Genomic DNA, 26,943 nt, shown 5'->3' with positions numbered 1-26,943 from the left:
CTCCTCAGGGCGCCCGCCCGGCGCGTCTCCTCTCTCCGCCCACCACACTCTTTTCCCAGCCCTGTTCTTGACTTCTGCTTTGCTTAAGGGCTTTGCTCAGTTACTGCCCTTTCCTGGATGTCTGCCTGAAGCCCCAGGCTGGGTCATCTCCCAGGCTTACGCTCCAGGGCACAGGCTCACCTCCTCGTCACTTTCATTCCAGTGCTGAGGGCCAGGCGCTGCTGTAGGCGCGGGGCCCCCTGTGATGAGCACAGCAGGGAACATCCCCGCCTCAGTGGAGCTGGGAGCTCCCAAGGCATCGCTAAGCTTCACTCTGTGTCTCCTTCCTTTGTCTCTCATCCTTGCTACCCTGTTGCCTAAGGCAGGGCCTGGCCTTCAGCACAGCCTGGGTGGAAGGTGGAAGGTGAGAGGGGCCGCAACAGAGGCAGCAGGTGCAGAGAACGCAAAGAGACAGATGCAGATGCCTCTGACTGGTCCTACCTCATCCTTTCCTTTTCGTCTCAACTCAGGTGCTGCCACCTCCAGGAAGTCCTCCCTCCCCACCACAATGAGTCAGGCGCCTCCTCTCAGCCCCCAACCACAACGTGGGTTGGTCCCATCCCACTCCTGATCCCTCTGTCTCGTTTCTTAATCATAGTCTGGTGCACTGTAGACTGTAGGCCGTCACTATGTAGGAATGGGTCTGTCTTCCTCACTGGACTGGGCAGCCCTAAGAGCAAGACACAGGTCACTGTGGTGCCCCCAGCCCAGGACTCACAGAACACACGCATACTCCTCTCTTTGCCTGTATGACACTTCCCACCCCCTGGGCCTCTCCACCTCTCCCAGCCCTGCTCAAGAGCCCTTTTCCAGCTCCATCCATCCTGGCTGAAGAGACGAGGTTGGCCCAGGCCTCGGCAGGATGGTGGCAGGCTGGTGACGCAGAGCGTGGTGCTGAAGGGCTCAGCTTCCTTCCTGGCCTTTGTCACTCCCCTGAGCGTTCATTCAGCAGATGCTCGCCAGGTCCGCTTTCCCAAGAGCTGGATGCCCTGAGGTCCCCACTCACAGAAGTAACCTCTCTCTGCCTCACTTTCTGTGACTGTAAAATGTGGACAAAAGTGGTGCCCACGTGACTGCATTAATCTGAGAAACTAGTTAATTTGTGGAAAACACTAGTGCAATGCCTAGCATGTAGTATGTACTGAAACAACAGTAGCCGTTCATTGTTTTCATTGTTAGTTTTCTGTCACTCGGAGCAAGTGCTGCGATTGGCCGCAAGTCCGGTTGTGCCTGTGCCCTGGGGAGCAGGACTGAAGCAGTGTCAGTGGGGCCTGCTGAGCACCGAGGCCGTGGGGGCCGGGGCTGGGAGCGGGGTCAGCACCAGGCCACTGGCGAGTGCAGCCGTGGGTCGGGCAGCTTCTCACTGCGAGCCTCCGTGTCCCCTGCTCAGCACTGGGGTATAACGGCGCCTCCCTCCTGGCGGATTGGAGGTTAGGCTGTGAGACGAGCCCTGTAGCACCCCCGCAAGAGGACACACTTGGGGGACGCCGCAGGCCTGGCCTTTCCAGCCCGAGTCACCTCGTGACCTCCCTGTATCTGCCATCCTCTGCTGTCCCTTAATAGGCTGTGGGGCATCAGCGAGTTGAGTGAGTCCTAGGGCCTGAGTCTGGCACAAGGGGCTTCACGCAGCCGCCATAGCAGATGCAGCTGCTGATATGACACTTGTGCCGTCCGGCACTTCGGTCCCCTGAGACCTCAGGGCCACCTCCTCCGCCTGAACCCGCCAGGTCTCCCCACAGTGACGCTGTCGCAGTAAACACTGTCCAGACACCGACAACCCAGTTCTGTCTGCATCGGGGCCCGCACTCCACACTCCCTGTGAGGCTCTCATGGCGCTCACACCCCACCCCAGCCTCCCCCATCAGTGCCCCCTCCAGAGTCCTGGCGTCACCCTGGCTTCTCTGACGCACACCCACATCCACTTTCAGGAAATGCTGTTGGCTCCACCTGCAGAGCAGAACCAGGATCCACCCCCGTGTCCCTCCACCGCCCACCCAGTCCTGTCCCCCAAACAAAGCCAGAGTGACCCTGTGAACAGCTGCATCAGGTCACGCCCCTCGCTGCTCAGAGCCCTCCTATGGCCACACACAGTCTAGCGCCGTCACCTCTCTGGCTTCACCTCCCGCTACTCTCTCCCTCTCACCCGGCCACGCGGCTGCCGCAGTGCACCCCAAACACGCAGGCACCTTCCCGCCTTGGGGAGTTGGCGCTGGCTATTGCCTCTGCCTGGACGCTCTTCCCCCAAGTGGTCCCTGGCACCCATTTAGCATCACACCCACGTGACTACCCGACCCTCCCGCCCTTCCCTCCCTGCCACATAGTTTTTCCCCTGGCAATTGTCATCTAATAAGTACAGCATTTACTTAGTTGTGTGTTAATGTTATAACAACTATGTAATTTTACATCATTGTATATAAAGCATAACAAAATGTGCTAATGTGTTTCTTTCACGTGGCCATTCTCACCCACCCCCATCTGTGCTGTCCCCACCTAGCCACCATCTCCGCTTCCGAGCTCTCCCTGGCTGATGGGCGGGACCGGCCACTGCGACGCCTGGACCCCGGGATGATGCCACTGCCTGACACCGCTGCTGGCCTCGAGTGGTCCAGCCTGGTGAACGCAGCCAAGGCGTACGAAGGTGAATGCCCCCCGCCTACCCACGCTGGCTCCTACCGGCTTCTGTGCCTCACAGTCAGTGGGGACCCTTGGGGCTCTGCAGGGAGACACGCTCAGGTTTCAGGATCGGGGGAGTGAGGTTCACATCCTTCCCTGTTTCGCTGCACAGTCCTGGGCAAATGTCTTCATCTCTCTGACCCTGTTACTGTGTCTGCAAATCAGGGACGCGACTGTGCCCACGGCCTGTGGCTGCATGAAGCTGCATGTAAACATGTCAGGCACAGAGCCAGCCCTCCCGACAGTCCCTCTGCTATCACCACCGGGCAAAACTGGAGCGATCCAAAATGCTCCAGTGTAGGACTGCTTCGCAAGTAGCAGGAAATCCAAAATAGCAATGACTTAAACACACCAGGGTTTGCACAGGTGGAAGTCCCTGGGCTGGGCTGCCTGGCGCTGGTGTGGCCCATCCCCAGGGGCACTGGACACAGCCCCTCACCCCCACAGTGGGGCTGGAAGGGGTCCAGACACGATGCCCAGCTTCGACCAGCAGGAGAGAAAAGGACACTTCCCAAAGCCTCGAGCTCCTCCTATGCTGACTTCTGCTGGCCAGCGTCTCCCACACGGCCATGCCTGGCTGGCTAAGAAATGGGGCCATGTGCCCAGCTAAAATTTGGGGTTTGTTGTTACGGAGAAAGAGGAGACCGATCAGAAGGGAGAGCCAGCAGTCACCGCCGTTTCCTTCCCATGTCACCTCGGACAAGCAGCTCCACAAGCAGATCCTTCATTTCCTGATCTAAAGTGGTGCTCACGGGGGCCCCTGACAGACACGAACGCATCCTTCTAAGCCACAGCTGAGCTCCCCTCCCTGGCACCCCCTAGTCTAGATCAGGTGCCGCCCCGGGGCTCCCACAGCCCTGGCCCCTCGGCCTGTGCCCCGCACCCCTGCCCTAGCCGCTCTGAGCCATTGCCATCTAATGGCGGGTGTACCTCCCCACACAGACCAGGAGGGCCGGGCCCAGGGCCATCCACTAGGGGCCCGGCACGGGCCTGGCACAGATCTGTTAAACCTGATCCGTACAGTACACGTCCTTCATTTTTCCACGTTTGAGCCAGTCCCCACCTGGCAGGTGGTCCTAGAGGAAACTTTCTTGCTCGTTTGCTTCTATCCTTTGCTTCCATCCTGTCCTGCAGCCTCCGCTGGCCCCACGGTGAAGGCAGCCAGGCCCTGGGGGGGAGAGTGGTCAGAGCACAGGAGGCCCAGCCTCTGCTCTGTCCTAACCTTCCACTGAAGAACCACCAGGATGGCCCTGGCTGGCGTGGCTCATTGGATTGAGTGCCTGCCTGCAAACCAAAGGGTCACCAGTTCGATTCCCAGTCAAGGCACATGCCTGGGTTGCAGGCCAGGTCCCCAGTGGGGGACATTCAAGAAGCAACCAGTTGATGTTTCTCTTCCTCTCAAGCTTCCTCCCTCTGGAGGCCTGACAAGCTCAGTGGCAGGAAAGGGTTGCTTAGTGGTGCCTGACAGAGGCGCCTCTGCAGCCACGATGACGTCACGAGGCGTCCCTGGGCGGGCAGTCCGTCACTTAGTCTGAGGGATGTATCGGATCCCCGTTCACAGATGAGAAAACTGAGGCTCAGTTGCCACAACGTCACCTGGCAACATGGTCCACTTTTCAGCTTGTGCAAGTTACTGCGAGCCAAAGAAGCCCCGATAAGGCCTCCGCGGCATCCAGTCTTTCAGCATCTCTGGGCCGCACATTAAATATATTGCAACACGCGCGTGGTCTCAAAAAAATCTCATAATGTTTTGGGTTTTTTTAAAGATTTTATTTTTTAGAGAGGGGAAGGGAGGGAGGAAGAGAAGGAGAGAAACATCAGTGTGTGGCTGCCTCTTGCAGGCCCCCTCCTGGGGACCTGTCCCACAAACAGGCATGTGCCCTGACTGGGAATCGAACCAGCGACTCTGGTTCACAGGCCGGCACCCAATGCACTGAGCCACAGCAGCCAGGGCTATTTTAGGTGAATTGACAGTTTTGTGTTGGGCTGCGTTCACAACCATGCTGGGCCACGTGCAGCCTGCAGGTCGGACCCCCTGAAAGAAACGAGGGACCGGGTGGGTGATGAAAGCAAAGCACAGCAGGAGGGGGAAGCAGAGTCGTGCTGGGAGTCGTCGAAACCGGCAGCGGGTTCCTGAGGAGGCACGGGCTGGTTTGGCCGCTTTGGGGCGGATGTGACGTTCACAGAAAAATGTTTTCAAAGAGAAGAGACGTTAAATCCAGGGTAGAAAATAACAGCTACAAGGGATGCTATTGAGCAAATTGAGGGAATCTCGGGGTAACTGACTGTTAGACAGCCGTCCTGTTCGAGTGACAGCGTGTTGTGGTGACAGCGTCCTTACGTGTGGACCAGTGTGGTGAGCCACGTGGAGGGGAGCATCCTGACAGTGGCAGTTCCTCTCAACAGCAGGAAAAGTGTGCGCGCACGCAGGCAGGTGGGGGAGAGGGCGGTTTGCAGGGCACTTCCTCCCCGAGCAGGCAGCGTCCTGTTGACCAGGAGCCACCTTTGCCAGTGGGCGGTGCATGTTCAGCAGGTGCCGCTTTGGTCCGGGCTGTGCTGTCCCCTCCCATAACCCACAGGCAGGCGCAGTGACCTGGCCGCTCTGGTGCACCAGGGCTGTCCCCAGTTCTCGTCATTACAGAAAAGTCCTGACGGGCTGTTTAAAATTGCCGGCACTCAGGCCCCACCACAGGGCAAGTCACGTGTCTGTGGGGGCCATGAGTGCTGGCTGTCACTGGCAGTCCCTGTGACTTCCTTCCCCTCGTCAGTGCGTGTGGCGTCCTCTGTCCTGCATGGCTCTTTGCGGTTGTGACTTCACAGGTGGTCTCACAAGTGGCTGTAACGAACTGTCGTGTCCCGTGTCACCCAGCTTCACCACCTCCACTACCGGTCACTTCTTCTGCCATGTATTTGTTGACAAAAGCAGAGAATGTGCCAGGTCCTGGACCAGGTTCCTTACTTCCTCACACCGTAATTTAATTTGTCGCTCTCTCCCTTTTGAATTTTGTCTAAACTGGTCATTTTGTCTACGGGCTTGCTCAAAATCACGATGAGTCTGGTTCAGGTTTTTGACAGGAATTCATCCACAGTGCCTTTGACACTAGGAATGGGGCGGAGGTTCGGGCAGGGGGTGCACAGGGAGAGGCCTTGTGTGGGGAGGGGCTGGGAGCCCCGCTGACCCCTCCCCCCTTTCTCTCCACCAGTGCAAAGAGCTGTGTCGCTCTTCTCGCTCAATGACCCCGCTCTGAGCCCAGACATGCCACCTGCACACAGTCCTGTCCACAGCCACCTGAGCCTGGAGAGAGGACCCCCGACCCCCAGGACCACCCCGACCATGAGGTAAGGTTTCCCTTGGAACACTGTGGGGCCCGGCCATCCGACCGCCCGGAGGTCACCCCACCACCCATCTGCAGTAGCTGGGGAGCGCCTCCCTCGGCAAAGAGATGTGGCGTGACCGGTGCACGGGGCCCCGCAGTGCGCGTGTCCGAGCCGGCCCTGTCCTCACGGTGCGGCAAACACTGTGCTATAATCTGTGTTCTGACAGTGGGGGCACTTGCAGCTCTGACAGATGCCAGGCGGTGCCCTGCACTGTGCCCCCACTGCTCCCGCCCCCCCTTTGCACATTCCTAAATTATGCACATCTTCCCTGCTGGACTGGGGGTGGGGCTGGAGCGACGAGACAGGACCCCTGCCCTCAGGAGGCTTCCCAGTGGAGGGAGGGGGTCAGGGGCACGGGTCCGCCACTTCTGTCTTCTCACCTTTAGTGCCACGTCTCTGACTTCTGTGTCTTGGAGAAAAATTAAGGAGGGAGAGTAAATGGAAACGGGAGGTGTGCAAGTCCATGGGTGTAAATAGTGCACTTCACGCTCATGCACACGCCCCCCTCCCCTCGCAGGGTTCAGTGTACAACAGCCACGCACTGGGCCTTGTGGGCAGTACAAGCTCTTCCTCAGGGTGATTCTGACTCTTGCTGTTGGCCTCACACACCAGCTTCAGGACCCAGCCGCCCCCACACATGGCCACACGACCTGGCGGTTGCAGGTGGTGCCACCATGGAGAGGGTGGGCACAGGCTGGGTGTGGAAATGGAAGGACCTGTGCACTCTGGGTGCTCTTTTGGGTTCCCTTTGTCCCACCTCCCCCTGTGGCTTCAGGTCCCCAATATCCAGGACCATGGAGGGAGGAAAGGGGTGGGAAGGGCAGGAAGGCCGAGTCCTTTCCCTTTACGGGCTGAGACACTGGCCTCCCTTCATCTGCTGCAGCCCAGCCCGCGGCTGCAGCACCCACCTGGTGTGAGCGTCCTGTGTGCCCAGTGGCGCCCTCTGCCAGGAGGGGCTGCCCTCTCTCCCCTATGGGACAGGAAGGGACGAGAGGACACAGGACAGGAGCCAGGCAGGCCCAGGATGGGGGATCTGCACAAAGAGAGAGCCACAGGCTGGGGTCCTGGCTGCAGCACCCCTGCCTGAGCCTGGGTGTCCCCTTTTTCAGAGGATGACAACACAGGGACCTCCCAGGCTGCACTGGACCAGAGCCCCCTGCGGCTGAGGCCACACACAGCGCAGGCTGAGCTCTCGGTGACAGCAGTCACCTTCCTCATCCCCAGTCCTGGTGCCGTCCACTCACGGGTCTCGTGTGCAGGAACAGTGCCCGGGCCTGCGGGCGCTCTGTGGATGTCTGCAGGGCTGGTTCTTCACCCCCTGCCACGGGAGGGGGTCACACGTAGGAGCAGTTTCTCCCTAAGCACACGCGCGGGCCACCTTCCAGGGAAGGCTCACTTCAGGGCAGGCAACAGGCACAGCCTCCCACCCCCACCCACAGCACACAGGCGCCCTGTCCAGGAGGAGGCCGGGAGGAGGGCTGGCTTCCGGCTCCCCACCAGACCTCCTCCTCCAGGCCCCCTCGGGTCACCAGCAGGGAGAAAACTCCCCAGAACCTCAGGAGCAAGGGGCCTGACCCCATCCCCTGTCTTCCCAGCGAGGAGCCACCCCTTGATCTGACAGGCAAGGTGTACCAGCTGGAGGCGATGCTGAAACAGCTACACACAGACCTCCAGAAGGTAAGCTCCCTCCTACTCCGCTTCCCAGACACCTGAGGGGCCAGCCAGGCGGAGGCGCCTGTCCCCCGCCCCGTCCGTTCTGGGGGAAGCCCCCCAGCTTCGAGTGTGGTCATGAGTAGAGGCTGCTGAGCTCACAGAGAGACCCCCACGCTCTCAGAGGAAGAATAAATTGGCCTGACCTTTTGGGGGGTAGTTGGACAATATTTCTCAAAAGTGTAGTTATGTGCCCCGTTGACCCAGTGATTCCACCTGTGGGAATTTGACTATAGCAGAAGTTCGCACACAAAGGGATCCGTGCGCAAAGGTGTTCATGCTGCACTGTGGGCAAAATAACTAAGTGGAGCATCTCCATCACCCAATCACAGGACAGCGGTGATGGAGATGACAGGCCACCGGGGCAGCAGGACACTCTGCAGCCAGTTAAGTCATCACAGGAATCTCTGTGCTTATTAACGTACAAAAGAAGTCCAGTGACTTAAGTAACAAACTACGCAAGCTGCAGAACTGTTTTCTAGGGCTTCATCATACTTTTAAAAAACGTTTCACAACTGTGGATCCGAGGGCGCCGGAAAGCAGCCGTCAGAGCGGTTTGCTGTATTTGTCTCCAGGGTGGAGAAGTCAGGGCAGAGGAGACTTTCTCCTGTCACGTTAATACTTCTGGGTAAATGGCAGCGTGTAATGTGAGTCCCAGGCACAGCGATCACAGGGGCCCGGGTTCAGGCCCCACCCCAGAGTCACAGGCGGCAGGCTGTCCTGGAGGGGCGGGGCGGCTTGGGAGCAGCAGTGCAGACCCCCAGTAGCTCTGCACTTGCCTCAGCTCTCCACTGGCTGTGTGGGCTGGGTTTCCCAAAGACCTGGGGTGGCGGAGGGTGGAATGAGGTGATAATAATCACAGTGGTCTTCATCAAACCATCACCCACACCAAGCTATGATGTAAAAGCTTGATATACGGGACTTCGGAGAAGCCTCTCAGCCACCCCTTTCCGAGTTGAGGCCGCCGGGTCCCAGAGAGGAAGTGGCTTGCCTGGGGTTAACCTGTCAGGAAGCAGAGTTGGGCTTTGCACTCCGGTAGCCCAGCGGTGCACCACAGCCGAGCCAGGGCTCACCGGCCCCAGGGAGCACTCGGCTGATGCCCGGACCCCAACCTGCAGGAGAAGCAGGACAAGGCGGTGCTGCAGTCGGAGGTGGCCAGCCTGCGGCAAAACAACCAGCGGCTGCAGGAGGAGTCACAGGCCGCCAGTGAGCAGCTGCGCAAGTTCGCGGAGATCTTCTGCCGGGAGAAGAAGGAGCTGTGAGGGGGAGAGGCTGCTGCCCCCACCCCTCCGCCTGGGCAGCAGTGGGGGCCAGTGGGCGGGGCGGGTGTCCTGCTATCCCGTGTCCCTTTGCTCAGCTCCTGGTGGCAGGCGTGACCCAGATAATCTAGCCAGGGCCCCACAGCACTCCCCATGGACACGGAAACCTAAGGGAGGCCTCTCCAGGATTGTGAGCTGGGGTCTGCTCTTGGTCCTCCAGCCCCAGCGGGCCACACGGTCTCAGGCCTTCCTCTGGTCCCTGGGGCCTGGGCCCTACCCACACTGCCCCCAGGGGCCCATCCTGATGGGCCCTACTTAGCCTCCTTCTAGGACCAAGCCATCAGGAGCTGTAAAAAGGAAAGAGGGAGGGCAGGAGTGAGTCTCCAAACCCCACTGCAGCAGGAGCTCACAAGCCAAGTTTCTTCACCACGTACAAGAGCTGGGACTTGTTGGGGCCCAGCCCCCTGCATGAGAAATCAGTGTGAAAACAGCCCATTCTCCCTACCCACCCCCTCCGCCCCGCCCCACAGAGGTCAGGGCCCGAGTGGAAACAGGCCAGGGCTCTCGGTCCTTCATGCACTAGCACCAAGACGCACAGACATCATCTCCTCCCGACCCTGTATTTCCAAAAAGAGCCAGCAGCACTTTCTTAGAGCTTCAGTTATTTTCCTGGGGGGTCCCAGGACGGAGAGGGCAGCCCCCAAGACCCCAGAGTCAACTGCTGTAAGGGGAGACTACGTGCACACCATCCTAGTCTTCTCTCAGCCCCTCAACCAGCAGAGGCCTCGGCACCTGAGCCCCTCCACCCTCAAGCGCCTGCCCCGCACAGCCCAGCAGCAGAGCCACCGCCCCTGGCTGGGAAGCCACGGCTCTTCCGGGCACCAGGAGGGGCTGTGGAGCCCCCAGGTCATACAGCTGGAGACAAACAGCCTTCATCTCGGGTCTGCTTTAGTTTTCTTTGTCGCCCGGCAGCCCCAGGGCAGCGGAGGCGGGGACACGCCGTGCTGCTGTGCGGCCCCCACGGGACCGGGACGCTGACTCTCGAAAGGCAATAAGGGGGCAGCTTGCCAGGCAGCAGGCTGGTGTGGCCCTACGCTGCTCACCCAGGAAGCAGTTTCTTTTTTCCTTTGAAAGCAAACAAACAAAATATATATATATATATATTTATTTTTTCATGTAGAGTTGTGCCAGAACAAGTCTGTATGGCCACAATTTGTGGATTCCCCCCACCTCAAGCTGAGGGTCAAGGCATGTCTCCCATGGGGTGGTGCTCAGCAGGAAGACCTGGAGGGACAAAGTCGGGTGGGCAGGAGCCGGCCCGGGCCTGGCTCCGAGCGGCAGCCCTGGCCGAGAGCCAGCGCAGGAGGCCCAGTCCTCGTTCAGAGACCCCACTGCCTTCTCTTTGGGGCCAGAAACTTCAGGGAAGGGGGCCCTGGGGACTGCCCAGGACACAGGCATTCAGGGAGCGGGAGAAAAGGACACTGGTCGTGTCCCCCTGCAGTCAGCCTCTGGCCCCTGGCTGCACTGCAGCCCTGTGACCAAGCCCGCACGCCCGCCGCCCCTCCCCCACACCGAGCTGCGGGGCGGAGCTGCGGGGCAGTGCCGCAGGCAGGCCTGCTGGGCCCTCAGCCCTGGCCAACTACTGTGATGTCTCGTCCCTCGTCCCACCCCCTCTCCAAGGGGCTCTCCAGGGCCGCCCTCTGCCCCTGTCCCCAGATCCCACCTGGAGCCGGCCCCGCCCCCCCCCCCCCCCCCCCCGTTAAGTTGTCGCCTCATCTTCAGATCATTCGAACCATTTCCGGGACCTAATCGTGTACGTTGAAAAGTGTAAGTTATGATTTTTGGTTTTGTTTTCTGTTTTTTAAGGATCTCTGCAACACAAATCTATTTAATATGAAGCTGGTGTTCTCTCTCTGACAGCTAAAGACAGCAACAGGGGTTTTTTCATACGTTGATTTGTTTCATTTGGATTTTTTTACTCTTTGTCTTTTTTTTCTATCCCTGTCTGGAGATTTTTCTGGCATGTTTCCGGAAGTTTCAGAGGAAATAAATGTTTCATAGAAACGGTTTGTGTGTTCACTAGCTGGGCAGCTAGATGCCTGGAGTCGCCGGGGAGGTGTGGCGGGTGCCAGCCGTCTTGTCCCGTGTCCACACACCGCACACACACACATTCTTACCTGATAACCAGGAACACTAGCCTTGCAAAATTTGTTTTCCTTGAAACCCAAATGACAGAAATCCACCCCTCAGAGTGTAAAAGCCCTTCTTAAGTTTTGAAGAAGGAGATTCTACATCTGAAGTCATATACCAAAGGCCTCAAAGCCAGGCCCAACCCACAAAGTTATGTTAGTTTTAGAGCAATGGTCAACTTTTTAAAATTCTGGAGGTTGGACATAAAGCAGGCCAGATCTCCAGCTCGGTAAATCCGCCCTCCACAGCAGACCCCGAACTCAGGGCCTCCGTCAGCGGGGCTGGCACCCCAGGCCCGCCCCACCCCGGCACTGGCTTATCCGCACCCCTCCTCCCGGCCGAAGGCGTGGCCTCCCTCTGCCAAGCATCTCCTTGGTGGTTAGGGTGGACAGCTGTCCCTGCTTCCAGGCCTGGACAGCACCGGGCATTGGGGGTGTCGGAGAAAGATGCTAGCACCTCCTCTGTGACTTGCCCTGGCGAGCACCTGCAGTGGGACCCAGGGGTCACAGTCAAACTGATTTTCCAAATCTTAGACGCCCACGAGAAAATCCCAAGGTTGGGCCTGGATCCGAGAGGCAGCCCAGCCTCTGGCGGGGTGGCCGGGTCTGCCGGGCCCCCTTGGCCCATTTACCTGTCCTCGAGTTTTCCATCTCTTAAGTGCAAACCTGATGCTTCTCTGACTCAGACCCTTCCCTCACTACCACACACAGAAAAATCTTTTTCCAAAACGGGTACGCATCCTTTTTCCAGAGGAGGCAGACCAGCTATTTCCACATCTAAAAATTCTGGTGCTGCAGACACTCGCCCTGTCCCCCCCCTTCTGGAGGCCCCATCCTCAGCCGCGCTGCCCTCCCCCACCAGGGAACGGCAGAACAAGCTGTTCTCACATCCTCTCCTGGCGCCTGCGACACACACCGACTTCCAACACCCCACGACTCACATACGCACACGCCAGCCCTCACTCTCGCCTGGCTGGGCCTGAGTGTCCCTTCCCCGTTTTCCTGACTTCCACTGCCGCCTCGTCCCCCCTTCCTCCCACAGGCACCCTCCTCACCCCGCCTTTCTGAATCCCTTCATACCTTTGGCTCTCTCGGGATTTTTCCTATTGTCCCCTTACATTTTTGTGCAACCTCTCCCATCTCCTTGTGTCCTCGCCCTGAGACTCTGCCCGTTTGTATCTCTCTCTCCCCGAAGTGCCCCTCTTACTCTCTCTCCAAGTGTGTGTGCCCTGGTGCCCCGCTTCCCTCGTCAGGTCTCTGTGCTGCTTCTCTCCACACGGCCATCTACTTCCTCCTACTTCCTCTCCCACCGAGTCTCCATCTCTCCCCTTCCCCGTCATTCCTGTGGCTCTGCTCATCTGCATCTCTACAGATCTTTTGCTCTGTCCTGCTGTCTCTTTTTTCTGATTCCCTGTAAACTTGTGGTTCTCATACCTGCGTCTCTCTCCTGCCCCGGTTCCTGCCCCTCACCCCACCTCACCAAATCTCAGCCTCTCTCCACATGTCCCTCCCTGTCCTATCCCCGTCGTTCTCTCCCTGTCCCCCTCCACTCTTGGCCACACACACGGAGCCCCAGGTGATGCCCAGTACCAGGACGAGGTGCTCAGGGCACCCTGCCCTCTACCCCAGCCCAGGTGGGGCTACCAGTCTTCGTCTCCTCATCCTTTCCCTGCCCCCAGCCCCCAGCTCCCGCCTTCCTCCTCCTCTGCTTTCTGCTGCAGCTGCAGCAGTCCGTTGCCAGGGCAACCACAGCTGGCTGGGCGGGAGCCCCCTCCACCCCATCCCCCCTCTTCTCCTTTCAGCCAAGGCAGGGAGGGGGTGGGACAAAGCCAGAGGAAGGCGGGGTGCAGGGGGGAGATGGAGGTAGGGGCCAGCTCCAGCTGTTGACCTCAGCTGCTTCTCCGCACAATGAGGCCCCAGCTCCCCTTCTTGGTGACGCCCCAAACCAGCCTGGAGAAGGAGGTAGTCGTGGCAGAGGGGTCAGGCCCAGTTTAATACACAGAACAAGTTAATTCACAGCAGAGGCAGGCAATAAAGGAGACTCGTTTACAAGGGGGGGCATGCCTGGATTGGGAGAGACCCCCCAAACCTACAACCTCACCCACTTGCAGTCTCAATTCCCTTTTTTTTTAAACCCGAACGACAAACACACACAACCACAAGAAACAACCACTCCCCCTCACTACCTCCAAAATGGCCAGCGAGGGGGCAGCCCGGCCTGGCCGGTGGGGATCAGGGGAGGAGGAAAACTAGTCCAGTTGCGGAGTCTGTGCTTCTCGTCCCAGCAGGCGCTGGGCAAGGGCCCACCTACCCCACCGGCAACACCTGTGGCTGTGGCAGGTGGGCGGGGCTCTCAGGGAGGGGCGGGAGCGGGAACAGAGTTCAAAACCATGGTTCACATCATGCAGTATCCACGGTGGGCACCAAGAGGGAGTGTGGGGTGGACGCCACACCCACCTGCCCCGGGCAAGAGGGGGGCATGGTGCCCACCTGGGGTTGGGGAGGCAGGGTAGTTGCAGCTCCAAAACTGGGGGAGGGGCAGCCAGGCGAGAAGCTGGCGTGGACTGGTGCCCTGTGGACCCGCTCAGCAGTGCCCCTCGACCCAGCCAGGCCTTATAGGACTCTTTGTATATATTAATTTCTTTTTTCTTTTTTTTTTTTAACTTTTTGACTTTTTCTTTAGAAAAAGGCTGGGTTCAGATCGCCGGCCGGCATCCACCGCCCCTCGTGTCCGCCCAGAGGCGGGGTATGGCTTTGAGGGGAGCAGAAGCCCCTGGTGCCCATTTGCCAAGGGATGGGGAAGGAGGAGGGAGAGGAGCCCTGCTGGGCCCACCAACCCACGGGGCAAACATTCCACTTGCACAGAGGGAAGGGGGTGGCCCAGCCCCCTCTCAGGCCCCCCGCTCCCCCTCCCACTGTGGGGCATTAAGGACGAGGAGAGAGTAGAGGTGCTCCGAGAGGCAGGCGGGCAAGCACCACCTCAGAGGTCCAGGTGAGCCAGAGACAGGCCTAGGTGAGCGTGATGTAGGCAGAGGCCTTCTCTTTCAGGTGCCGAAGACAGAGGTGACAGCTCCAGCTCCCTGTGGGGGTGGCCAGAGGGCCGGGAGTTAGGCCCCAGTGGCGGGAAGGCTGTTCAACGCCTCCCACCCAGGGGGCGGGGCCTCCTCACCTTCCGGGGGCTCCGCCATCGGGGGGCTCAGGCAGTACATGTGGTAGCCGCGGTCGCAGTCGTCACAAAACAGCAGCTGGTCCTGGGGGGTGAGACCTGCCCAGCTGGCACCCTGGGGGCACGGGCACCAGAGACGGGGTGGGGGGCCGGGGCAGGGGCCAGTCACGGGGGCTGGGGCAGGTGGGTCCTTCCACAAAAAGGGCTCCCAGAGGTCTCTGCGCTACGGGATCTTCGTGAAACCTTGCTCGGCTGAGCAAAACACGTCTGAGCACTGTCAGTTTGCAATCTGTGGCCTGGGCTTCGTTAGATTTGGTGTAACACTTAAAATGATGCTGAAACAGCCTGATCCCAGCTCTGGAAACAATGGACATGGGTTCAGGTCCCAGCAGTGCCATCGCCCTAGCCGGCTGACCGTGGGCACGTCATTTCCCCTCTCGGCGAAGTGGGGACACAAGCACCCACCTCAGAGGGTGGTTGGGAAGAGTCAGAGAGATGAAGAGTATTAAGTGCCGGGCTCAATGAATGGCCACTAACAATAACAATAATAATAATACAGGTTACTAGTGGTCACCAGGGAGGGGACTCCAGAGAAAGGCTTTAGGCCCAACTGGCAAAGGCGGAGGTGCCGGGTGGGTGGGGAGGCCGCCTGGGGGCGTGTCCCCGGGGAGGGGGCGGGGTGGGGGACTCACGTCGTTCTCAGAGGTGCCACACAGGCTGCAGGACTTGCACTCGATGCACTGCCAGCGGTAGGTCCGCACGGCCGCCGTCATGTTCACCGTGAACTGTAAACACGAGGGGTGTCCTGGGGGCCGAGGAACGGGGATGCAGTTAGGGGTCATCACACCGCGGGTAATGGTGACCCAGGGGAGGAAATGACTCCGCCCTTACCCCTGGTTCAGAAGGCCGATGAGCTCCCGTGGTCCGCAGCCTAACCCCGCCCTGCCCATGGTGCCCCGCGACCCACTGCAAGCAGTGCTGCTGTGGGCATCAGTCTCCGACTTGGCCACCATGGCAACCACACTCTGCTCCCCAGCACACCATGGCAACCACATTCCATTACCCACAGTGCTGTGGCAACCACTTCCTACCACCCACAACACTGGGCAGCCACATTCTGTTAACCACATAACGTGACAACCACATCCTCCCAGTTGCGACGCCATGGCAACCACCATCCACAGTGTGGAGGCACCCTGGGGTTCCCTGCAACCCAAGCCCATTACACAGGGTGCTCCAGCCACCAAACTGTTCACAGCAATGCCATGTGGTGCCAGTCCACCAGTCACCCCTCCCCCAGTGCCACTGCTCCACCCAAGTGCCACGACAGCCGTATTCCACCACCCATAACACCATAACCACAATTCGTTCCCCCCAGGCGAGGCAACCACCGCCTGTTACCCACAGGTCCACCGTGGGAAACCACATCTATTAACCACAACCCCACGGCGAGTGCCCTCTGTTAGCCACAGAACCCAGGCAGCGGCCGTGTATCACTCACTGTCTCGGCCCACTACCCACCAAGCCTCGGCAACCGGCTTTCCCCGCTCCCCAGAAGGACAAGCACATGTCACTACCCGCAATGCCAAGACAACTGCATCCCATTATTCCCAGAGCCTCCCTGACCCCACTCAGCTTCCCACAGCCCTCAGCAGCCCAGTGAGCCCCTCCAGCGACACTCTGGGTCGCCCCCCGCCCTCACTCCTCTGCCTCCCATGCTCCAGGTCCGGACCTCTGGAGTCCTCTCCACCCTGGCCCCAGAAACCTGAGGTGGGGTCAGCACCTGATCGCCCACAGTCAGCACAGGAGATGAGGTCCTCAGGACACCCCGTCTTCTTGGAGCCACCCAGGCAGAAGTCACAGTAGCCGTTGGGAATGACGGTGCCATCGGGCCCCTTCTTGGCTGAAAGACAGCAGGAGGGGTTGGTGTGGGTAGGCAGGGCCCCGGTCTGCCGGCAGAAGACCGGCAGAAGGCTGCGGCAGAAGCAGGGGCCGAGGGAGGCGTCCCTACCTGTGTGTTTCCTCTGTGCCTCAGGGACCCAGGCCAATTCTTTGTAAAACTCTGGGGGTGGGAGGACAGAGAGAGGGACTCTCGTCATAGGCAAGTCTCCACCCTGCCCCCAGCCTCAGCCCCCCAGGGGTGGACCCCTAGGTCCTGACCTGGGGGAGGTGGGGACAGAGAGTAGCCACCCTGAGCTGTGGCCAGGAGCAGAAGAGATTGGGGGTCCAAATAATGCTCATCAGGATCCCCCCAATTCCTTTGTTGTCAAGTGACATGTCCTCTTTGTTGGGTAAAAACTTGGCAAATCCAACTTCAGGAAGAGCCCCTGCTCCCCCAGGCGGACGCTTCTCTCAGACAGACAGCCACCCCCACCTGAGTCCCAACTCGATGAAAACTGGGCAGATGCCACTGGCCCAGATCTGGTATGGAAACATTCGGACAGAAAAACCTGAACGCAGAGATGCCTGGGTGCAGTGGGGAGAAGATAGAGACAGTCCTCTCCCGCCAAGGGATGGGGGTGAAGACAGTTTCTCCACTGGGAGAGCCTCCCTCCAGGCCCCCGCATCCCTCCGCTGTCACGGTTGGCATAGGACTGGCACGGGCCGTCACCAAGGGCTCCCAGGCCACAGACCCTGCCCCTCCAGCAAAGCTCAGCAAAGAAGGGAGAAAGGCAGGCAGGGAGGAGGGGAGTCATCTATCACCCCCCTCCCCAAGCTCTAATTGAAACAATAAATCAGACCCAGAAATATTACGCCTGGCCGGGGGAGAGGGAGAGGGAGGGGGGGAGAGAGAGAGAGAGAGAGAGAGAGAGAGAGAGAGAGATGGTTGGTTGCCGTGGCAACCCCAGAGCCAGCTTCCCCCATGGTTGGTGGGGGGAGGGGACCGCTGAGCTGGAGATTTTCCAGAAATGTCTAACGTGCCCCCTCCGTCCCAGATTCCTAGCCCCAGTGCTCAGGGCCCCTCACCAGCCCACAGCCCGCCCGCCTGCTCACGTTTGTGGTTGTTTTTCCGGTGGAAGGGCAGGGCGTGGCGCTCCGCGTTCTCCTCCCCCTCCTCCTCCGCCAGGTGGGTGTGGGTGTAGTGGTAGCTGAGCCCTGGCCGGTTCTTATACCGTTTCCCACAGACTGGAGGGCAGAGGAGCAGGGAGGGCGGGTGAGCCCTCCCCAGCCTTGCCTGGGTTCTGACCTCCAGGATCGCACCTCCCCCTCTGCCAGAGGCCTGAGCATCCCCCTACCGGGGCCCCGGAACAGAAGAGGGGCCGGGAGGGGACAGGTCACTACGCCCCACTCTCTCTCTCCCCCTCTTCAGAAGGACTCACTATCACAGACATACGGCTTGTCTCGGTCCTCCAGAGAAGCGGTGTCCTGCCGTTTCCGGAGACCCCCGATGCCATATGCCTGGGGGAAGAGTTAGGAGTGAGGGGCCTAAAAAGGGAAGGCACTGAAAGAGATCTCATCTCATCGTGTGGGCCCGAAAGCTGCACCGCTCAGCCGCTGCCTAACAGTGGGCCTCCAGCGGTTCAGCCCCTCTGCGGCTCAGTCTCCTCTGCCCTGCACACAGGTGTGAGGGCAGTTCTGGCCCACCTACAATCTCTGGTTTGCAGTCGGCTTAACAGAGCTGAGCCTCGGCCTTCTCATCTGTGAATTGGGTATACAGTCTTGCCAGTTGTTCTGAGGGTTCCGTGAGGTCCAAGTGGGGCAGGTCTGATCACCGTGCCCGCTTAGGAAAGGGGCCTGCTCCGAGGCGAGGGGTGATGGGGAGGTACCTTTCCTTTGGCCCTGTTTTTCCTCCTGGGAATGTCATCCTCCAAGTCTTCCACCTCGAGGTCGTGTGGAAACTCCAGCAGCTGCTGTTTCTGGGCACCAGGAGAACGGAGTGGAGTCAAGAAAACGTGGGCCCTGTTCTGCTTTGGGGGGCTCTGTGCAGAGCTGGAGATGGGGGTGGCAGGGCAAGTCAGGAGGTCTTCCGAAGAGAGGAGAGGTGGGAGGGCGAAGACTAAGATGCCAGAACGCCCTAGGGAGCCAGGGGAGGTTCCAGAGCAGGGACGGGATGAGCCAGGGCAGGAGGCAGGGGCCCCTGGGCGCAGTCCTACCTGGCAGTCCAGAATGGCCTCCTCCTCCTTCAGCTCCATCTTCTTCTCCCCCGTCTCAGCACACAGGAGAGCCTCAAGGACCGGCCCTTCGGGGAGGCCTCCCTCCTTCTTCAGAGGTGCCTCACAGTCTGGGGACAAGGCCATGATGGGACAGTCAAGTGGGCGAGTTGTGCCTGGAGGACTCCTCAAACTGCCCAGGTGGGAAGACCATGCTCGCCAAGGAAGGGAAGCGGCTTTTCCACTCTCCACCAGCAGCAGACGCAAAGATTCAACTACACACAGTGAGAAGGATGCTCAGAGCCTCAGATTCCCTGGGATACACTCAGGAGGAGACACGGCGGACCGTTGTATGAACCTAGATATATGGAGAGACCCCAGCCAGACCCTGACTCACACCTAAACATGGAGACACACATTCACACAGCACACACACAGGCACACACAGGAGAGGTACAGACAGATCATCTGCAACAGCCAGACAAAGGAAGAGATACACCCAGACACTCAGATGTATCCAGACACGTGGAGGAGACACAGGCAGACCCTGGTATACACCTGGACACGTACCGAGGAGGTACAGACACACTCAGAGAGAATCACTCGGATACACATGGACACACACGGGAGATACAGCCCCTCTGAGGGAGTTAGACACACCCAGGAAGACACAGCCAGACAAATAACTGGACCCACACAGACCCTCAAATGGATGGGGAAGGGAAACAGCCAGTGGTTCTGATAGTACTGGACACGTTTAAGTGATAAGGCCAGACACTCCGGTGGACCAGCACACCCGGGCAGGAACACACCTCACCCATCAGATGCTAAGGGAAGAGGACCTCGCAGACATTCCAGGTACCGGGGCGCTCAATGCGAGAGGCAGCCGGCCACACACTCACACTCACACACACTGAAATAAGCCTTCTCATACACTTGGAAACACCTGGAATGAGACTCAGACACACTTATGTACAGACTCCACTACAAATAGCAAGGGTTACAGTCAGCTATTCTGACGCATCCAGGCTCCTCAGGCACCCAGAGCCAGACACTAACACATCCCAAATGACAAGGGAAGAGATAAAGGCTGGATACACCTAGACACCAGAACACACACTACTCTGCACTCAAATACACCTGGGCCCAAGTAGGAGAAGATACCATCCAAAGCCCAGTCACTCAGGGAAAACCCGAGTAACTCGGACGACACTCGGGCAGACACACAGCCGGCCACTCAGACACCAGCTTCAGGGAGGGGAGGTGAAGGCTCAGACACACCCGCACACCGCCACACCCCCACACCCCCACACCGCCACACAGCGGGGCTGCTGCGGGAGCACGTGGAAGATGCCCCAGGCACAGGCGGCTCCACCCACCGATCTTGTACTCGCAGGGCCTGAGTCTGGGGTCCTCCAGGATGTTGAGTCTCCGTTTCTTTCTCCAACAGCGGGCGGGGTACGTGTAGATCTGTCCTGGAGCCAGACCTGGAGTGAAGCAGGCTGTAAGACAGGGGCTTCGAGGCCCCTGGCCCGCCCCACCCCCGCCCTCGCCCTCCTGGCAGTACCTGGCCCTCGGTGGGTCTTCTCCATCCAGATGTAGCAGTTGTTCTGGGCCACACCAGTCTGCGAGTCGAGGAAGGGCAGGCGTAGGCTGCGCTCAGCGCACAGACGTGCGTTGTAGCTGCGGCAGTGCTCTATGGCTTCTCGGTAGAAGTCTTCACCTAGGCTGAGGGGCGGTGAGCGGTGGGCAACTGTCAGCAAGGGCGGGAGGCCCAGGTGGCGCAGGACCCCTCCCCGCAGTCAGGAATGGGTGGGCCGACACTTCCAACCTCACCTCTCCCCTCCCGTGGCTCCTGGACTCAGGAGCCCCCCGCCTGGGACTCCAGCAGGCCTCAAGCCAATGAGTAGGTATACACAATATATAAACAAACAAAATACACCAGGACCCATCCCTATGCGCACATACCCACACACACAACTCAAACAAATCACACATAGTCACACCACTTCACACAAAGAGAGACATATCCCAAGACTCACAAAGAAGAAACAGTGTGAATCTCACATGTGTGAACGTACACACACCCACTGAAAAACAAATATCCCAAGTCACACAGTGCAGAAACAGATCACACATATACCCATGCACAGGTGCGCATCACGTATCCAAAGACACAACATAACAAATCACCCACACAAAGACACACAACGTGCAGACAGGCATCAGACACACCACTCCACACATAGTCACACTTAAGTATCCAAACACATATACAGACACACAAATATTGAAGGGATGTTAAAGCAAACATATGCACTTACACATATATCCAAAGACACAACACAAATCACAAACACACACACACACACACTATACAAAGAAATTATACAGATTCACCCAGGATACACACACATTCACAAAGATATACAATATAGAAACCAACATCTAAAATACTGCATATTCAATCACACAAAGACACACACATTTATGATATAGAAACATATATTACCCATATTCACACGAAAACTTACACATATATATATGTGTACCTACACAACCAAAGACACAGAACACAAATGATGCACAGCTTCAAAGGACATGTGCACACACTCAAAGACCCAAATACCCCAAAATACCTAGTGTAGAATAAAAGAAATGAAATACATCTCCACACACACATCCCCTCAAAACACACAGCACAAACAAGTGACCCTCTATATCCCAAGACAAAGGCGTGTGAGCTTCGCTCAAGTTTACCCAGGTCTCCGCGCCGCCCCCCGCCGCCCCCCCACCCCCGCGGCCATTCCCATTTCACCCGCTCCCCTACCCAGGGGTCGCAGGGCGGGACATGACCCCTGCCCAGAAGAGGGCTCGAAGAGGACTCTGAGTTCCCCACACCCTCCGCTCCTCCAGGAGTAGCGCATCGGACCCCGTTCTTGCCAGAGACCCAGACTCACACACTCGCACCCCTGCGCAGCCGAGCCCACAGTGACAGCCCCCTAGACACCCCATCGGCCCCACCCCCAGCTGCCACACACACACACACACACACACACACACACACACACACACCAGCGCAGACACGCCCGCGCGCGCGCGCCCTCTCCCGCCTCCCGTTGGCCGGTATCACCTCAGGGGGCCGGGGATGACTGTGGCCATCTTGCTCCCCCGGTCCTGCCCCCAGCAGGTCCCCGCCGGGTCGGTCCTCCCAGCGCTCGGGCGGGCGCGGAGGCCGCCCATCCATTCATTCCCGGGGGGCGGGAGCACGGGGGTCACAGCCAATCAGGACGGTGGGGCGGGCCCTCCCGGGCCAGGCTGGGAGTCGTAGTCCAGGCCTGGCGGCTGGCGGGTCCACGCCGGGGAAGGGGTGCAGAGGTGGGGCCCGGGCAGCACGCAGAGTCGCTCACGCGCGCTCACTCACACATCCGGCCTCACAGGCGTACACTCACACGCACACCTGGACTTGCCCACCCACGCACGGCCATTTACACACAAATTCACACGTATACTCACTGCCGCCCACGTAGACTCACGCACACTCCACTCCCACACCCCACATACATACATTTACACTCACACACACTACAGTGCCAGGAGACTCGGAGACACCGTGCAGGTGCCCACACAAACGTCCCACCAACGTCGCCGCGCTCTCGCAGACGTTAGCTCACCAACACTGTCCCCTCCCCAGCTCCACTCCCCAGCCCCTCCTAGCTCCAGAGAACCCTACCTTATTCTGTCCCACACGGAGCTGTCACTCTCACGGTGGCCCCGCCCAACCTGCTCAATCCTTTTGCAGGCCTGACAGCAGCAGTACTAGTTAGGAGCTATAGCCATACCTCCTAGGTTCAAATCCTGGCTTTGTTACTTGGTGGCCATGTAACCTTAGGCGAATGGTTTAGCCTTTCTGGGTCTGAATTCCCTCATCAGGGTAATGCCTCACTGGGTTGTCGTGAGAATTAAATGAGTAAATATAAGTAAATTGTTTTAAAGTGTACCTGCTTGCCCTGGCTGGTGTGGCTCAATGGATTGAGCACCGGCTTGAGAACCAAAGAGTTGCCAGTTCAATTTCCAGTCAGGGCACGTGCCTGGGTTGCAGGCCAGGCTCCTAGCGGGGAGCACACGAGAGGCAACCACACATTGATGTCTCTCTCCCTCTCTCTCCCTCTTTTCCCCCCTCTTTCTAAAAATAAATAATTAATATCTTTTTTAATATTATTTTATTTAGTTACTTTTCAAGTACATTTTTTTTTTCATCTATTTCTCCCATCCCACCGTACCCCCCCCCCCCGCCCGGTCTCCCCCCTCCCTCCCATTCCCCCCCCAGTCCTCATCTCTGTGTCTTTCATACTTGTTCCTCAATAATTAATATCTTTTTAAAAAATGTTTAAGAAAAAGATACCTGCTCAATAAATTCGTTCATCCCACCAAGAGAATCTGTACTAAGATAGAAAATGGTAATATTATTACCATTAGAAAGACTAATGCCTGGCACATAGTAAATGTTCAATAAATATTGAAATGAATAAACACACTGAACACCCACCATGTGCTGGACACAGTTCTAAGTGCTTTACAGGGACCGACTCATTTAGCCCTCATAATGACCCTCCCGGGTAATGCTGTTATTAGCCGCTTTTTCCAGATGAGGACTCTGAGGCACAGGGAGGTGCTGTTACATGCTCTCTGCTTTGGGGGGATGTGTGAAGGTACGACTGCCGGAAGGATTCACTCCCCCAGACGTCTGTGTCCCCAAGTGGCCCTTACACCTTCTCTCTGCCCCTGTTACCCACAGTGACTCCACCCTAAGGGGTGCCCAGCAAGTGAGCTGACTCACCTGGTCACCCGCACTTACTCAGTTTCTCCATGCACACACCCACAGCCCTCCTAGTCCAAGCTTTGTGGCCAGGTTTGAGCCTCTGCCTGGGTGAAAACACCCACCAACGTCCTGTCCACCAGGGGGCTCTCCAGCAGACAGAGGAGGGCGAAGCCACACTAGCCTTCACTTCTTTTGTGAAGCGCTTTACGGGGACTGACCTCACCTCCCCCTGGTGAGAGAAACCCCCTCAGGCTTCATATCCCATGGTCGCTTCTCCACACACCTACACACACAAACACACACAGCCCTCTGCTCCTAGACCCCTTCCACAAACTCTCCCCATCTGCCCCAGGTAAGGCCTTGAGGGAAGGGTTTCTGCTTCACATCCGGCCCAGAGACACGACAAGGAGAGAGGTCAGGGGGGTGCGGCAAGCCCACACTCACGTTGGCCTCCAGGCCCCTTTACTGGCCGACCCATGTGTCAATCACAGTAAGCCCTGCCCCTAATCCAACAGCACAGTTCAGAGAGTGGGTGCCCTTGCCACCTTCTTTTCTCACCTGCCACCACCTCACAGGTCCCCAACCCAGCACACCCTCTGACACTTCCTCCCCACACCTCCAGCCCCAGAAACGCTAGCTTGCTCCTGCCCCACCCCAGAGCCCGCGAACCAATTTTATCAATTTGGAGCCTTAGCGTAGACACTCCATTTGACCCACAGACCCCGATGACCACTTGGGGAGGGGCCTCCCTCCCTCTTCTCCCCCCTCACCACCTTCACAGACCCCCCTCCCACACCTGAACTCCCAGTTCCTTCCCTTGCCCGAACAACCTTCCTGTGTGACTCCGCCCTCCACCTGCGCTGAGAGAAACCAGACCACCGATGAAATCAATACTACTGACACTACTACTACCAATCACTCACATTTAGTCACAGTCAGGCTCCATACTAAGAGCTCTACAAATATCAAACAGCCCCGTGAGATAATCAGAACTGTTAATTCCCCAATTCACAGATGGTAGCACTGAGGCCGAGGATGGAGAATTAATTGCTGGAGCTGGAATTTGAATGCAGGCGGTAAGAATTTTTGAGGACTGCACCCTCCAGCCTCCTACTCCCAAGATTAGAATTGTATATTCTTTCAGGGGTCCCAACCCTCACCCCTGCAGACCCCTCCGAAGGTGACAGCAAAGGAGGGTGCCGGCACTCCCACCTCAGTTCTGACTCCGGCCTCCAGGTCCCTGCACTGGGCTAGCGCACACATCCTCCTAGGGGGCTGGACAGGGTCAGAGTGAGGAGGCCCGGATGTCTGTGTATAGGACCACCGGACACTGGAACAGGGTCACAGCCCCTTGGGGGATATCCCTCATTGGGGAGACATCTATCACACACCATCTCACACTGACCCGAGCCCCTCTCGGGCCCTGCGAGCCCTCTTTTGCTCACGGAAAGCCTCACGCGTAGGTGCTTGCCTAAGAGCCCCCGCCCCCCACCTCTCCCAACTTCTCGGCTCCAAAACCAGAGCAACTGGGCGCCTTAGGTCAAGACACTGGGCACAGCCCTTGAAGTGGGGGGTGCCCTGGGCCCCGCCCGTCTCCTCAGCCCCCAGCTCACATTGCTCAAGGTCAAGGCAACGAGGGCAAGGGGTTGGGAGAAGGGTCGGGGAGGTAACCCTGGCCCCTTTGTGCGGCGCCGCGGGCGCTCGCCAGCGGTCTCCTCCCCCGGGCCGGGGAAGAGGGGGAGGGGAGTGCGCGCTCTCCAGCCCCGGGGGGAGGACTGGAGCGGCTGCGCGCCTGTCATTCCAGGCCGAAGTCAACGCTTGGGAAAGGGGGTTGTACAACGCCTTGTAGTCCAGGGTCCCCGACGAGGGAGAGAAGCATAGAGGGAAAGGGAAAGAGAGAGGTAGAGAGATCGAGGAAGGCTAGGAGAGGGGAGATGTGGGAGGGAGCTAGGCGCGAACCCAGACGCCCGAAGGAAGCTAACGCAAGGAAGAGGGACTCCGACAGGGAGAAAGGGAGGCATCCCTCGGAGACTCGGGGCGCTCCCAGCATCCTCTCCAGAAGCACCTGGTACCCAAGAGGATGGGAGATGCTCGAGTTCGGTGTGTAAGGGCTGGAAGAGAGAAGAATTCCATGGTCTAAGCTGACCGGGGCATCGGGGCTTCTAAGTACTGAAGACTGAGGGAGGAATATAAAGAGACAACGGGGATCTAACCGGGAACCCCCGACGTCTCAGCGCCCATCCTACGGCCGCGTGGCCAGAGAAAGAGGGAGAAAGGGGTGGTGAAGACACTGGAGACTGAGGTCTGGACTTAGGAGTGTGCACTCCCAGACCAAGAGACAGGAAGAAGGAGAGCTGGAGGCGGAGGAGAGGGAAGCCCCTACTCCCACTCTGGGTGGGGGAACGGCCTCCGCCACTCCCCAGCCCGCGCCACATTCCTTCACTGACAGCGACAAAGGAGAGCCCCCCGTGACTCTGATGGGGCTCCCCACCCCAACCCCAGGGGCTGACGGGGTGACGGCGCGCTGGGGGGTGGGGGGCTTTATTCAACTACCATCCGCGCACTGCGTCCCCTCCCCAACGAGGGCAGGGAAGGGCGGAGAGATGGAGGGACGTGGGCGGCGGGGACACTCACGACTTGAGTGGGTTCTGAATGGCGGTAGCCATGGCCCGCTCAGCTGGGCCGCCTCCGGCCGGGGGCGCCGCTGCAGCCGCGCGCGGGCCCAGCCCGGCCTGCGCCGCCCGCTCTGCCGCCCAGTGCGTTACGATTTCATTCATTCTTGGGGCTGCGGCGCGAGCGGATCGGGGCGGGCTGGGGGCGGGGCTGGACCAATCCCCGCGCCTTCCGGCGCACGACGGGACGTGGAGTCTAGGGGCGCGCGGCGGCGCCCGAAGGCACCCCTGGCCAGACTACACGTCCCAGGGGGCGTCAGGAGGACTTCGCGCCCATTGGCCGCTGGGGATACAGGGCGGGGCTCGCCCCAGAGCATCCTTCCCTCCTCCCTAGGTGCTCCATTCCTAGCTAGGGCTCTCTATATTCCAGGCACCACAGGCAAGGGAGCAGGTTGTCCCTGGCTTCTAGGGCTCCCCAGAGTGTGTCGTGGATTCTTGCCTGTGCCTGGTTTGCCTGGGTGTCTCTTCTGTGTAAGCCAGCCAGTGAACCAGCATGGGGGGGGGAGGGTTAACCCCCCCCCCATGTTCATTTATTGTGTCTGCTATGTGCCAAGCACCCTTCTAGGCCCTGGGAGAGAGCAGTGACCGAAGTCACTGCCCTCACAGAGCTGTAAAGAAAGATAGATGATAAACCAAAAATGAATAAATAAATAAATAAGATTATTTTAGAGAGTGATAAATGCCATAAAGAAAGGGGCAGCTTCTCTGAGGAGGTGACATTTAAGCTGAGACCTGAAAAATTGCCAACCATGTAATATAAGGTGAAAGGGAACAAGCTTGGCATATTCAATGACCATTAAGAAAGCCAATGTAACTGCAGCAGAGTGACTGAGAGGGGGGACAAGGTTGGGGAGAGAGCAAGGATCCAGATCATGTAGGGCCTTGTAGGACATTATGAAGAACACAGACTTTGTTCTAAGTGCAATCAATCATCCTTGACTCTC

General features: G+C 58.6%; 2 protein-coding genes across 14 annotated transcripts in view; one reads left to right on the top strand and one right to left on the bottom strand.

The window, feature by feature from the left end:
* Positions 1–11,115, top strand: part of SIPA1L3 (signal induced proliferation associated 1 like 3) — a 238,064-nt gene extending 226,949 nt beyond the window's left edge. For all 10 annotated transcript variants that reach the window (XM_037141856.2, XM_053667554.1, XM_037141857.2 and 7 more), the window contains 4 exons: positions 2,534–2,677; positions 5,916–6,051; positions 7,686–7,767; positions 8,919–11,115. In XM_037141856.2, the coding sequence (XP_036997751.2) occupies positions 2,534–2,677; positions 5,916–6,051; positions 7,686–7,767; positions 8,919–9,062 (506 nt within the window). In that variant the 3' untranslated portion in view covers positions 9,063–11,115. The remainder of the gene's footprint in view (positions 1–2,533; positions 2,678–5,915; positions 6,052–7,685; positions 7,768–8,918) is intronic.
* Positions 11,116–13,241: 2,126 nt separating this feature from the next.
* On the bottom strand, positions 13,242–26,015 carry DPF1 (double PHD fingers 1). 4 transcript variants are annotated; one of them, XM_037141871.2, is made up of 12 exons: positions 25,962–26,015; positions 20,073–20,233; positions 19,885–19,992; positions 18,509–18,636; positions 18,182–18,271; positions 17,735–17,813; positions 17,409–17,540; positions 16,426–16,476; positions 16,198–16,317; positions 15,107–15,219; positions 14,418–14,529; positions 13,242–14,328 (listed from the first exon to the last, which is right to left on the bottom strand). In XM_037141871.2, exons 1-12 carry the CDS (start codon positions 25,991–25,993, stop codon positions 14,258–14,260), a joined length of 1,197 nt encoding a protein of 398 aa, XP_036997766.1. In that variant the 5' UTR covers positions 25,994–26,015; the 3' UTR covers positions 13,242–14,257. The 4 variants fall into 4 exon arrangements, with proteins under 4 accessions (XP_036997766.1, XP_036997765.1, XP_036997767.1 ...); XM_037141870.2 differs by having other exon boundaries at positions 14,418–14,499; XM_037141872.2 differs by lacking the exon at positions 25,962–26,015 and adding an exon at positions 21,639–21,744.
* Between the last annotated feature and the right edge of the window lie 928 nt (positions 26,016–26,943).

Source organism: Artibeus jamaicensis, unplaced genomic scaffold (assembly GCF_021234435.1).
Source record: "Artibeus jamaicensis isolate MK-2021 breed Jamaican fruit bat unplaced genomic scaffold, CSHL_Jam_final contig_47, whole genome shotgun sequence".
Taxonomy (NCBI): Eukaryota; Metazoa; Chordata; class Mammalia; order Chiroptera; family Phyllostomidae; genus Artibeus; species Artibeus jamaicensis.
Note: the sequence above shows the minus strand (reverse complement) of the source record. Positions and strands in the feature narration are given on the sequence as shown.

Bases quoted from the DNA above. Each gene is read 5' to 3' on its own strand.
- DPF1 (XM_037141871.2), bottom strand. From the start codon at position 25,993: ATGGCTACCGCCATTCAGAACCCACTCAAGTC. The intron at 16,318-16,425 runs GTAGGGACGCCT...GCTGTCTTTCAG, and splicing joins GGCACAGAGGAAACACACAG to CCAAGAAGGGGCCCGATGGC. The intron at 14,329-14,417 runs GTGAGGAGGCCC...CCACCCCCACAG, and splicing joins GATGGCGGAGCCCCCGGAAG to GGAGCTGGAGCTGTCACCTC.